The 14,051-nt window shown below is 38.4% G+C and overlaps 1 protein-coding gene across 1 annotated transcript; it reads right to left on the minus strand.

The window, feature by feature from the left end:
• Nucleotides 1-3,254: 3,254 nt before the first annotated feature.
• Nucleotides 3,255-14,051, minus strand: gapdh (glyceraldehyde-3-phosphate dehydrogenase). The gene is made up of 12 exons (XM_088326861.1): nt 13,913-14,051; nt 13,759-13,804; nt 11,804-11,903; nt 11,615-11,721; nt 10,292-10,382; nt 10,109-10,224; nt 9,948-10,029; nt 8,696-8,847; nt 5,782-5,860; nt 5,023-5,106; nt 4,861-4,958; nt 3,255-3,614 (listed from the first exon to the last, which is right to left on the minus strand). Exons 2-12 carry the CDS (start codon nt 13,779-13,781, stop codon nt 3,545-3,547), a joined length of 1,002 nt encoding a protein of 333 aa, XP_088182987.1. The 5' UTR covers nt 13,782-13,804; nt 13,913-14,051; the 3' UTR covers nt 3,255-3,544.

The raw sequence follows: 14,051 nt of genomic DNA on the forward strand, positions 1-14,051 counted from the left end.
AAAAATAAGCTCAAATCAATAAATACATGAATGCATGAATGAATAAATAAATCAATCTATTATAGTAAATGTCAAAAAAAACGCTAAAACAAGTATAGCCTAGCTTAAATAACAAGATAGTATTACGCCAAACACTCAGCTCCACCGAAATGGAGCACATTCATATAATGTTCGCTTTACGACACCAAACGTCGTCAGTAAAAAAAAAATATATATATGTATAATTCCTAAGAAATTTTATCTAAATAATGTATACCCTAGCATCAAGTAGAACCGAAAAACAGTTTTACCATAATGACAGCCCTAAACAAGAAGCATATTTTTAGAAAAAAAAAATACACAAAATTATGTCAGTAGGAAAAAAAACATTAAAATGTTTTTCTTTCAGTAAATAAAAAATAACACACAAAAATGTTGATTCTTGTTATGATGACAAGAAATAAAAGAAAAATAATATTTATAACATCCAGTACTAGGGCAAACATTTCACTTTACCGTAATATAAAACTAAACGTGCAGCACATCCGTAGAACCTTTTATCTGCACAATTTTTCATCAACATGAAAAAAAACACACAAAAATAAATACAACAACAGCAGAGTCTGTTGAGCTAATGAGAAACATGCTTAAAATATATCATAGTTATGACGAAAAGAAATAAATTAAACAGGGTACTGTACCTTCCATCAAGCATTACGTCACTCAGTTATACCGTAATGGCAACAAACAAAACGACCTGCATTATTGTTGAACGTTTTCTTTTCAACATCAAATGTTAAATGTACTTATTTCAGTAAATTAAGAAAAGTGCACAAAAGGGTAGTAAAGTGATTTGTGAACGAAATTAAAACGCATAGAAAACACTGGAATTTTTTTTTTTTAAACGCCCTCTAGCGGGCTATGACAAAGAATGTATAACGGGAGAGGACTGTACAGTCAGGAACCCAATGGATACAGTAAGGCTATAAGGGAGAAGAAAGAAGATAACAATGGAAACAAAACTTATATTAAGGAGGCACACAAATCAACACCCTCACTAAATAATAGTGGCATACCTAATTGGCGATTGTTAAAAACAAGGAGGCAATCAAAGCAATAAAATCTTCGAATGGCATGACAATCCTCACTTGCGGAATGTATGAAATCTGTTTCATTTTGAATCTGCTTTACCCACCCCTCGTCTGAGCCACCCGCTACTCCACTTTACCAGCTCAAATCACATCAAAGGTAAACACATTTTTATTTTACCTTCTTGTATGTTTTTTTAATCCTACACATGTATGTTACACATAAGTAGGACTTACTATATACTATTCTGTTATTTTAATGAATGCATTAGCATAGGTTTCAACCCCCACAAGACATTGCAATTGCTTCCTTATAACGGATTAATGTCGATTAATGTTGCATCCCGGTGTCTACTGCGCAAAGATTGTGATAATTTTCCTCAATGTTGGTTGCTAATGTTAGTGCTGGTGGAAGCTAGTAACCCCTAAAGCTATGCTAGATATCATGAAAGGTAACAGCTACCTGCTAAATCGAAATATGTGCTTGATTCAGACAGACAGCCCGAAATTATCAAAGAAATTTAGTTCATGTAAAAAAAGGATTTCTTTGCAATACTTTCATCTTTAATTCTTCAATGTTTTGATTGAGCAACGCTAGATGCCAATGTTCGTTGCTAATGCTAATATACAATAGCTAGTGTCTGTCTGATGTCAGCTGCTTTAGCAAAGCTAGTTGTTTATGTTGTGCTTGTCACAGCTAACGACCCCTAAAGTAATGCTAGATATTACCATACCTGTCAACCTGTCACGGTTTTGCCGTACAAAGTACGTTTTGTATGCATTTTAAGACGAGTACGACATACAAGGAAATCTGTACGGAAAAACGCGAATTTGTCAATGATGGGTACCATCCGGTATACACAGACTATCACCAAACGGCAAATCAATCAAGTCAAACGAGTTCGCCGCGGTAGCCTCTATCTCGGTATTGTTTTTTTCGTTGCAAACGAAGTGAGTGGTTTGATGCTACTGTGCGCATGTGTCTGCCGCCTTGGGGTTTCCCATCATGCATCATTCTGAAAAATAAAAATATGGTGTACGATTATTTTGTATTTTGTACGGGAAAATACGACAGTTTGTACAGTCATGGAGCCGTGAAGGTTGACAGGTATGTATTACGAAAGCTAAAAGCTAACCACTAAAGCGAAATAGGTGCTCATTCAAGGCTGACAGCTGCCCCCAAATTGAAAGAATTGTTCAAATAAAAGGATTTATTTTCAGTGCTTTAATTTCCAAATTTCCAATGTTTTAATGAGTAACGCTAGAAGCCAATGCTAGTTGTTAGTGCTAGTTGCTAATGCTAATAAAGCTGCTGACAGTCTGTTGTCTGCTGCTTAAACAAAGCTAGTTAATGTTGTGCCTTAGAGGTTGCAGCTGGCAATCCTTAAAGCAATGCCAGATGTTACAAAAGCTAACTGCTAAACATGCACCCAATCCAGGCTTAAGAAAAAAAGTTAAAATAAAAAGATTTTCTGTACTTTCCATTTTTCAATTAATTTAACACGAGATCTAAATATTAGTTTTCAATGCTAGCAGCTAATGCTAATAGCTGGTGATTAGGCAAAACTGGTTTCTATAGTGCTTGTCACACGATAATGCCTAAAGCAATGCTAGACGTTATGAAAGCTAACAGTTAAAGCTAAACATGTGCTTAATCCAGGCTTCCAACTTAAAAACTCGAAACTTAGTAGTTATAAGAAAATGATTTCTTTCAGTGCTTTGTCAATTTTTTGATTGAGCAATGCTAGATATCAATGCTAATATAGCTGGTATCCGTCTGATGTCAATTGCTTTAGCAAAGGTAGTTAATGTTTTGCCAATCACAGCCAGCAACCCTTAAATGCAATTATACTAAAACTAGCAGCTAACCGAAAGTTAATCATGTTCACTACTTAAATTATCATGGTATATTATATGTACTCATTTTTAATTAGGAATGATGCTAGAAGCTACATTCGCAATACTAAGAGAGGGATCTCCGGTGTGGTGCCAACTGAGCCAGATAGTCCTAGAATTTTTTGTGCCTTAATTAAATTAACATTTCAAAGCTACATTTCGTATTTACTTGATATTTAAATTCGTTTGATGATCTAGAATAATTTGAAAGTGATACACATGCAAAACTGACATTTTTTCACTGCACTGTTTGATTTTGTTTATGAAGCCTTCACAAAACAAGACAACCAGTCTCACAAAGAGGACTTTTATTTCTCCGCCGACCGCATTCCTGCAGACACTCAACACCTTCAACTCCTCACAAACGCAGAACAGGACATTTCAGAGAAGGAAATGGACAAAATAATTCCTTTGTAATCTGTAGAATGGGGTGGGAGTGGGGAGTGGTCTCTTCCCAGGCGGCGGGGTTCATGTGGTAAACGCAACAAGGCAGAATTCCACGCGTACAAATGTAACTTCGCACATGCGGAACTCTGACGTGGAGAATGTGCTTAAGTAAAAAGTGGCCCAGTTGGGTTTTTTTACTCCTTGGAGGCCATGTGGGCCATCAGGTCGCAAACACGGTTGCTGTAACCAAACTCGTTGTCGTACCTGGGGAGGAAAAGAGAAATAAAATCATGAGATCTTAGGGTAAATGTGATGGGTGATCAGGCAACAAACCCAAATTATCTTTCAAACAATTCAGAATAGATTTTATCTAGTTTCTATCCAATAAAATGGTGACTAATTCATTTTTGTCTTTACAAGTTTACAGAAAAAAAAAGTCCTGGGTCAAGCTTATTATAATATTAGAGTTTTTCCTTGCCCTCATGTAGGTTTTAGATCAGGGGATGGTGTAATGATAGTCTGTGCAGCCCTTTGAGACTCCTTGTGATTAAGGGCGTCAAGAATAAACAGGACTTGTTATCTCATCTCATCTCATTAGCTGCACCGCTTATCCTCAGTAGGGTCGCGGGGGTGCTGGAGCCCATCCCTGCAATCATCGGGCAGTGGGCAGAGGACACCCTGAACTGGTTGCCAGCCAAATAATTAAACTTAATTGTCTTTAATGTCATTGATAAACATTGTGTGCAACAAATATGGACATAATGCTGGGATTTCAAAATAAATCAGGCCCCATTATTTTAGCATGTTTCCATCATAAAATCTCAATTCAAACCACGTAAAATACAAAAATAATCAAGATATATTGTTAACTTACTAAAACAAGAATGGTTTAAGGAAAATTGGATAAATTCCACATTGAGTAGGTTTGCTTGTAAAATATATATATTTAAAAAAAAAAAAAAAAAAAAAACCTCTAACTCGTGGCCCAGGGGCTAATAGTTTGCAGCCCCAGCCTTAATATGAAAGTCAGGAGGGACAGTGTGTATTAAGCCCATCCTGGTGGCAAAAATATAACTCAATAATTATAAGTCATAGAAAAATTACATTAACTATGAAATAAATGTCAGTGTAGTGATATTTGAATTTTACAAAACAAGCCTCACTTAGATGGAGCTGACATCATTGTCGGTCATTTAACAGCTACAGGTACCGCCCCCCCAAAAATGCTTTTTTTCTCCACTTTTGTTTGCAAAAATAGTGGAACATTTGATCATATTAATTTAATGTAAAGGGATGTAATCTACCATTGCAGCTAGCGACTGCGTTAGCGAAATGAGAGAAAAAAAAAAAAAAAAAAGATGTTCCAACGATCTCTTGCGATCATGAATGTGTCAAAACCTTCAATTTCATCGCGTTGTGAGTGACTATCCACATTTTCATGATTACTATTATTCAAATCCATAAGAAGTTTTTTGTTATCATGCCCAAAAAGAAAAGATCCCTGACATACCAGGAGACCAGCTTGACAAAGTGGTCGTTGAGGGCGATGCCAGCGCCAGCATCAAAGATGGAGGAGTGGGTATCACCGTTGAAGTCTGTGGACACCACCTGAAAACGAAAACAGTTTTCAATCATTTAAAAAGAATTAGAAATGAGCATTATCATGACATACCTGGTGGTCTGTGTATCCCAAATATCCCTTCATGGGTCCCTCAGCGGCGGCTTTGACCACCTTCTTGATATCGTCGTACTTGGCCTAGAGAAAAAGAAAATCGGTTTCATTGGACTATATACAGTTAGAGTGGCTTTTCTTAAGTTTCTCTATTTTGGGACAATATTCTTCCTGCCTTAATGGGCTGCCCATGACCAAAGTTCAATGAGATAGAAAAGGAACTCTAGACAGTCATATATTTTAGTGTGGGTATATTTGAGTTTACTATATTTATAGAGTATCTTTCCTTAAGTTTTAAAATTTGGTCTATTTTCTTCCTACCTATGACCAAAATTCAATAAAGATTAAAAAAAATCTCAGTCTATCATTTGTAGTATGCATTAAATTTGAACCCATTTATCTATGAATTGTGTTCCTTATTTTTGACCATTTGGCCTATTTTGGGACAATTGTCTTTTAATGTATCACAGGAAATTAAAGAGTAACTGTTTTACTTAGGTTTCACCATTTGGCCCATTTTCTTCCCACCAATGACCAAAATTTTAAAGACAATTCTCATTTACGAATTGTGTTCCTTGTATTTTACCATTTGGCCCATTTTAGGACAATTTACTCCCTACCTGTGCCCAAAATTCAACAAGATTTTATAGACAATTCTCAGTCATTTAAATATGAATTGTGTTCTTGGGTTTTACCGTTTTCTTCCTACCTAAAAACAATCTTAGTCTGTAATCGAGGCAAAATGTACTCAGTACTCACGGGTTTCTCCAGACGGACAGTAAGGTCAACAACGGACACGTTGGGGGTGGGCACACGGAAGGCCATGCCGGTCAGCTTGCTGTCGTACAAATAAAAAAAATATTGGACAAATTGCTTGGTGTCCAAAACAGGCCTTATACGATGCTGTTTAAAGGTATTTGTCCCCTCCTGATTTCTGTATTTTTTTGCATCTCACAAATGGTTTCAGATCATCAAACCAATTTTAATATCACACAGAAACAACCCAAGAAAATACAAATTGCAGTTTTGAAATGTTCTTTCCAACTATTAAGGCATGAAAACAATCAAAACCTATCTGGCCCTATGTGGAAAAAAGTCATTGCTTTCTAGTCCTTGCAAAAAATATTTCAAATCTGCTGTATTGGAGGGTTCAAGCATGACCTGCCTATTGAAGGTCAGACCAAAACATCAATTGAATTGAAAACTACTTTGACTTGAACCGTCATTTTATTGTTCTTTTGAGTCAGGTGGACTTGCTGATGTATTTCGGATCGTTGTCCTGCCGCATAATACAAGAGCAGGGTACATACTGATTAGAGCTAAGATTCATGGCCCGAGCCCGAACCCGAACCCGAGGCAATTTCGGGCCGGGTCGGGCCTGAAATGTCAGTCATACGGTCGGGTCGGGTCCTGCTTTTTTTTTTTTTTTTTTTTTTTTTTTAATTAATTAATAATTATAAATATATGTTCATTAAAAATATATACTTAAACTATGTATGGATACTAGACCAAGGAATACTTGTTATAAAATAAATAATTTGGATAAAACGGAGAAGGAGCTGTAATTGCTTTTAACGGAGCCAGTGCATGCTCTGTGCACGTGACGTGACTGCTGTCCTCTTAATAATCTTCCCCTCCGCAAATTCGCGTGATTTTGGCCTGGTATCCCCGATATGGAGTCGGACCAACAAGAAGTTAAGGATAAACTCAAGAGAGGAGAACTGACGAGGAAAACGCACTCTGGTAAGAGTTTTAATAAGCGTTTTATATAGAATACGATCGCTTTTGTCGGAAGTGTACATTGACGTTGGTGACATTTTCATCCGCGTTAAAAAACGCAATTTGCAGAATAAAATCACGCTTTATTGTTTAAATAAACGCGTTATATAGACTAGGATCTCCCAATTATTATAATTAGCTCGCTTTATTGTTTTAATAAGCGTTTTATATAGAATACGATCAGGGGGGGGGGGGGGGGATTTGCATAGGAGTCGGAAAAGGGCACAACACGTCAACACCCCCTCAATGATAGTGCCGCGCTAAAATCTTAAGGACGTACTACTACTGCTGCTGTGGATTATGGCCCAATGATCAAGTCGTCAAAATGACGGACGCCCTTAAATGTTTTCGCTACCTCAAAAAAAAAAAAAAAAACAGTCAATGACAGATTGTCGCTTAATGTAACATCTGCAGTGCAGACACAGAAATATAAAAGATGTAAATGTTTATACAGTTTTATTTAACTTAGGCCTAGATGTTGTAACAAAAGGCAGAGTTTAATTTGTTATCATAAATCACCCCTCCTTCTAAATAAAATATGTAATTTCGGGCCCCCTCGGGCCGGGCCAGCAAATCCAGTTAATTAGTCGGGCTCGGGTTTAATACCCCTCGGGCCTGCGTCGGGCTCGGGTGCTTTTTTTGGGCCCGATCTTACCTCTAATACTGATAGCCGGAAGATCTTCTGGTAAACACCAGGATTCATTATTCCGCCAACCGCAGCATAGCCGCCCCCGACCAGCATACTAACACCACCATGCTTTACGGTTGGCATCATGTTCTTTGTCAAATGCCAACATTTTTAAGACAGATCGACACATTCTAAAAAGTTAATTATTTTGGCCTCTCGGTCCACAGGATATTTTTTTTTTAAAGTCTTGGAGGATAAGATGCCTTTTTGGTGGGGGGTAACAAAATAAAATAAAAGAATCATAAAACACTGCAGCACTTTAATTGAAAAAGGAAGCCCATTACAAAACTTATACTTGATGTCTAATCACCTCACTTTTAAATTTCATTTTTTGATGATCATTTTTGTTGTTTTTGCTTGTTATGGGAATGTCAATTGTATACATTCTCTTTTTGTGTTGTGTGGTAGGCGACTCAACTATATTGAATTGTGTGTGAGAAATTAAAGTTCTACAAAAAAGAAAAAAAAGAAAAAAAAAAAAAAGATTCTCTTTGGCAAATGTGAGACAGTTTTTTCGTGACAGCAGTTTTTCCACTTGGGAACTCTCCCATGGATGCAATTTTTGGCCAGTGTCTTTCTTAGAGTGAAGTCACGAACACTAAGCAAGACCTGCAGTCTCTTGAATGTTTTTCAAAGTTCTTTTTTAACTTCCCAGATGAGCCGTCCTCGCTCTCTTTGAGTGATCCTAATTGGTCAACCACTCCAGGCAAGGTCACAATTTCCAGTTTTCTCCATTTATGGATAAAGGCTCTGACAGTGGTTCACTGGTGCCCTACAGCCTTGGAAATTGCTTTGTGACTTTTCCACTGAGATTTCACTTTCTTTAGATAGTGAAATATCAGTTGTGTTTCTGAGATTTTTTTTTGTACCCTACTTCTAATTCTGTCGCACAAATCTAATTTAAGTGACTTCTTGATTCAACACAGGTAATGGAATGGAACTCAGCTTTCCATAAACTGGTTAGTCAGTTACTTTGATTTAACAAGGGGGAATTACTTTTCCACATTACGGCCTGATAAGTTTTGATTTTTGTGCCTTAATAAATGGAATGTACAAAACTGCATTTTTAATTTCCTTGGCTTGTCTCTGGGATATTAAAACTGAGTTAATGATCTGAAACTTTGAGTTACAAATATGCAAAAAAACACAAACAGGTAGGTGGCAATGACTTTTTCACAGCAGTGTAGATCAATTTTTTGATTTTACCCGTTGAGCTCAGGGATGACCTTGCCGACAGCCTTGGCGGCGCCGGTGGATGCGGGGATGATGTTCTGGCTGGCTCCACGACCGTCCCTCCACAGTTTGCCTGAGGGGCCGTCCACGGTCTTCTGGGTAGCCGTGATGGCGTGCACTGTGCTCTGAACCACAAAGAACCATTAAATTAGTGGTCGGGAGCAAGATAATGAAACCCCATTTATATAACATTAAACAGATTTCGGTCCTTTTTAGTGGTTCTCAAAAACATTAGTCCAGATTTCTTCTTTAAATTCTCTTCCAAGTTATAAGGATAAAGTGTAAAACAGGGGTGTACTTAAAACAATGTTATAGACTGTTTATACCATTTATAGTCGCAGGGGAGGGTCTTAAGAGGTGCTCTTCTGCACAGTATTAAAAATCTCATTTGAAATAGTTTAGACCAATTAGGATTCCCCCGCCCCCCAATATCAAATTAAAAATAATAGATTTATATTCAAAAAGAAAATGAAAAACTTATGAATGTATCCTTAAAATACATAATGTAAAAAATACAGACTACATAATAAAACAATTTTTAAAATAAAAACAAAACAAACAAAAAAAACTTTAAAATGTATTTATGGACTCAATAAAAAAAATAAAAATAAAAAAAAATCAGATTAAAAACAATTTTAAAAAATTGAACATATTTATTTAGATAAAAGGTCATATAAAATAGATTGAAAAGTATTTAAAATAAAATTGAGCATAAAAATATAACGCTTTATAAAAAGATTGCAAATTAAAAATGATCTAAATAGTTAAAAAAAAGACTGATCTTGTCCCAAATACAGATAATGGTTTATGTGGAGTGATTGGTTTCACTATACACTTGTATACAATACTTAAATGCATTGAAAAATTATCATTTCAAAAATTATATTTTTTGAAAGGTAAAAGGTGTCATCAAAAGCAAAACTATCTACAATTGATAAACTCCAGACAATAATTAATATTTCTAACTATTTTACAAAAAATAGATCTCTAAGCGTTTTTTTTTTGCAAACATAACTCATCCCCCTGCCCCCCAAAACCTGATTATTTGGCCATTTGTTGCAGAGATTGCCAAAAATTGCAGATTTTTTTTGCATAAATTCAAGCATCTCCAATAAATATTTCATAGCCATGTCACAAAATAATGATTGTGAACTGCGATAATTAAAATCTTGCCGCGTCAAGAATCAAAATGGCGTCAATGGATTTTTAAAGTCTTTGGGCTCACCATCAAACCCTCAATGATGCCAAAGTTGTCATTGATGACCTTGGCCAGGGGGGCCAGGCAGTTGGTTGTGCAGGAAGCGTTGCTACAAAAGAAAATCAGATTTCATTATTAAAAAAAATAAAAATAAGACTCATACAGGAGACATTCTCTCAGATCCTCACCTGACAACCTTGAGGGAGTTGTCATACTTCTCGTGGTTGACCCCCATGACGAACATGGGTGCATCGGCACTGGGGGCCGAGATGATGACTCTCTTGGCACCGCCCTTCAAGTGGCTCTGTGGGGAAAACCAGGACCAGTTTTAGAAAAGATCAGATGATACCAGGTGAGATTATAAGACATACGGAGGCCTTCTCGATGGTGGTGAAGACACCAGTGGATTCCACCACGTACTGGGCACCAGCATCACCCCATTTGATGTTGGCGGGGTCCCTCCTGCAGTACCCAGAAAAAGGGTTAGCAAATGGCATTAATAAATATATACCATAAATTCCGGACTTCAGAGACGCTTGATTAAAAGCTGCATGCTCAAATTTAAAAATAAAACAATTTTGTCTTCGTACAAGCCACAGGCTTAGAAGGTGATATCTGGAATTTGAAATTGTTCTTTTTGATACCATCTTCTGCCTCAAATCATCATTGCAGCCTCTGTCAAGTTGCTTTTGTGGCATGAGCATTTCCTAGATGCACTCAACTAAACACTTTTTGGGTTTGGACCATTTGAAACTACTTTTCTTACTTTCACCATTTTCATGATACATCATAAAACCCCCAAGCGCCAAATTATTCTTCACCCTCCTTTACCCTTTCCTAATATGTCACGAGTAAACTTGAGGACACCTTAAACGATTCCCTCACCTTTAAACAGCCATGAAAATTAACTTGTTCACATTCATTTTAAGCCCTGCGCACACCTGGCACCAAATCTAATGGCGTTTTCAGTTCTGCTCAAGTTGTTTGCGTTGCGCCTTTTACGATTATGTGATAACAGGATGGCGATTACAAAGACGAACAAATTGTTACACCGAAAGAAAACGTGAATGAGGACTTCATCGCATAAGCTGTGAGACTTTTATATCTAGATGACAGCGCCAGGGTAACTACTGTGGACAATAGAGCCATATTGCAACACAGATCGGTCTTTTTGTGTTGTCCTTGGTGGCTTCTGTGGTAATGGAACAAATTGCATTCGCTTGTCATCGTTCAAGGATTAAGGGAAACTTGAACAGCCTAACATTGATACCAATGATACGAAAAGAAGTTGAGAGCTTACCAACTTTTACTGTTGAAATATCGTGAGTACGTTGTAAATATTTAATATCATCCATTAAACGGTCCGGAAAGGAATGGGTACCATCAGGCTCTACTTGCCAAAGAGACACCACAAGAAGTGGTGGCCTGGCGACCCTGGCGAGTAAGGGTTCCGTGAACTGTCAAACTTAGTTTTGCTACCGCTTTCTATAATATGAACATTGACGTCAAAAACATGGACTAATTGCTCTTGAAGGGCACCATAAATGTTTCCAGACATCACCAGGGTATTTCGGATTCAGTCTGGTGGAAAACAGCTCGCAACTTTCCTTGCTGCGCATTATATTTACAGCCAAAGTGTATAAAATGTAGCATTTCGTTGTCCGGAATCTCAGCATATGTAGTTTGAGACTGACTCGTGAAACACTGAGATCTTCTGTCCATCGATGACCAGCTTGTCACCCTCAATGGAGACCTCGCCCTTGAAGCGACCGTGGGTGGAGTCGTACTTGAACATGTAGACCTAAAAATCAAAGGTTTCGAATTAAAGCCTCAACATGATTGCTGTCAATTCAAAAAAAATAAACCTTAGCGCTAAAAGTTACCATGTATTCCAGGTCAATGAAGGGGTCGTTGATGGCCACAACCTCCACCTTCTTAGAGTGGAAAGCGGCGCGGGTCACCAGGCGACCAATGCGGCCGAATCTGAAGGAAGACCCACCAGTTGAGTTTTGGAGAGCACGGTTAAGAGATCAAAAGTTAAAGACCCTTTAACACGCAAGAGTTACGGCAGGTTAAAGTCCCCTTTACACATAAAGGCAGCAAAGTTAACCCCGATTAAAGCAACATTGACTCTTAAGTTAAGGAAGCATCAAGTCAGAAGTTAAAGCTTTAACTCTGGGGTCATGTGACGGAGTTATGGCAAAGTTAACCGAATAAAGCAGGGAGATCCAAGCCAAGGCCTGAAAAATATGGAGATTATACCAGCACCCCCAAAAATAGAAAATAAAAAAGCATATACAACTTTCTTAAATATCCAAATACACAAATCAAGTTCTTACAGTGAAATTCTACCGGAATTTGTTTCATAAAACTGATTTATTTTGTACAATTGAGAAAGTATTAGCATTATAGAAAGCCATTTGAGATCCTGTTCAACAAAAATAAATGATTTATGAAATTTGTTAATATATTCCAAGTGTGTTTTTAAGCTTTTTTTTTTCAAATATGTAGCGATCAGAGTAAAACGTTCCCTTGGCTTTAAAGCCTGAAAGTGACAGTGTAACAATTCCAGTCTAGAGTTCATTTTAACAAAAAATGGATCTGAGGCAGGGCAGCACGGCGGCACAGTGGTTAGCGTGTGTGCGGTATAGTTCTGAGGTCATGAGGTCAAACCTCCTGTGTGGAGTTTGCATGTTCTCCCCGTGGTTGCCTGGGTTTCCTCTGGGCACTTCAGTTTCCTCCCACACTCCAAAAAACATGCATGTTAGATTAATTAGCTGGTGCAAATTGTCCTTTGGTGTGGATGAGCGAGTGAATTCTCAGTCTCTGTGTGCCCTGCAACTGCTGGCAACAAGTTCCCTGCCCACAGCCCAAAGATTCCTGAGATGGGCTCCAGCACCCCCGCGACCCTACTGAGGATAAGCGGTGCAGGTAATGGCTGGATCTGAGGCATGTTCATTTCAAGAAGACAAATTAAAAAAGTATTTTATCAATGTGGCCCTCAAAGTAATCCATTAAAACTTTGTGATAAAGTTCAAAATTAACATGCTTTTAGGTAGCAAAACTTGGGACAAGAAAGACCAATTGGGAGACTCGCATGGACTTCTTGAACAATTTCACTTATTGCCTCGGTTTATTGTTGACGTGGACTACATTTAGTGTAGGATTACCCAATGCAACATCGATTGCAGCCTAGTCATCCAGAAAGGGGGATTACCTCTTGGGTGGCCCATTCAAAGTTTGATTTTTTTCCATGCCTGCATGTTGGTTTCAGATCAGGGGATGGTGTAATTGTGGCTTGTGCAGTCCCGAGACATTTTGCATTGAGAGCTATACAAATGTGACTTGACTGGCAGAGTTACACGGGAAGAAGATAGTCTTAACCCCCCCTTTGAAAACAAGTCATAATTTGACGTCATTAGGACAATCGCCGTGTTACTTTTTAACCGATGAGTTCAAAATACACTTTGTGGAGGTAGGCGGACGCAGGGCAAACATCCAAGTGAGCCAATGAAAATCAGCCGGGGGGGGGGGGGGGGGGGGGGGGGGGGGGGGGTGGGGGGGGGTGGGTCGGTGTTGGGGGTGAAAATTGAACCGCTATCTGCAAAAGGTCAAAGTGCAACTCTGCCCGGGCCGTCTGTTTTATCGCGACTATTCTTAACCAACAGTTTACGTCGAGAGGCTTTGGTACAAACATGGTCATCTCCGGCAGACCTCGTCAAGGGGCAAGTTTAAAAATAGCCCGACATTTTCCTTTCAGTGTCCCCAAATCGCAGCATAGATTCAATCGCAACAAGTAGTGGTTACAAAATAAATGCACCAAGGAAATAAGTCTTACCCGTTGATACCGACTTTCACCATTTTGCCTGAGTTGAGCGAGTCCTCTGTGAGAAATAACAGAAAATGGGGTTATCCATTAAACAGCAGCTGTTTCCAATTCATGAAAGAAATTTGAGGGAAGGGATTAAGAACATGAGAAGTTTTCGCATTACCGTTTGTGAGATGCCTGAATCTGTCCTGCGACTCCAGGTGAGAGTGGGGGAGAGGAGAGAGTTGTTCGGCTTTTTATGCAGGAGGGGGATTCGAAGCCACGCCCCCCGCCACGCCCCCAACTGCCCTTCTGAATGTCAA

Source organism: Urocampus carinirostris, chromosome 2 (assembly GCF_059441175.1).
Source record: "Urocampus carinirostris isolate Australia breed hairy pipefish chromosome 2, RoL_Ucar_1.0, whole genome shotgun sequence".
Classification (NCBI taxonomy): domain Eukaryota; kingdom Metazoa; phylum Chordata; class Actinopteri; order Syngnathiformes; family Syngnathidae; genus Urocampus; species Urocampus carinirostris.

Bases quoted from the DNA above. Each gene is read 5' to 3' on its own strand.
- gapdh (XM_088326861.1), bottom strand. From the start codon at position 13,781: ATGGTGAAAGTCGGTATCAACGG. The intron at 10,383-11,614 runs GTCAGTCTCAAA...TGGGTACTGCAG, and splicing joins AAGATCTCAGTGTTTCACGA to GAGGGACCCCGCCAACATCA. The intron at 4,959-5,022 runs GTATGTCATGAT...TTTCGTTTTCAG, and splicing joins TGGGATACACAGACCACCAG to GTGGTGTCCACAGACTTCAA.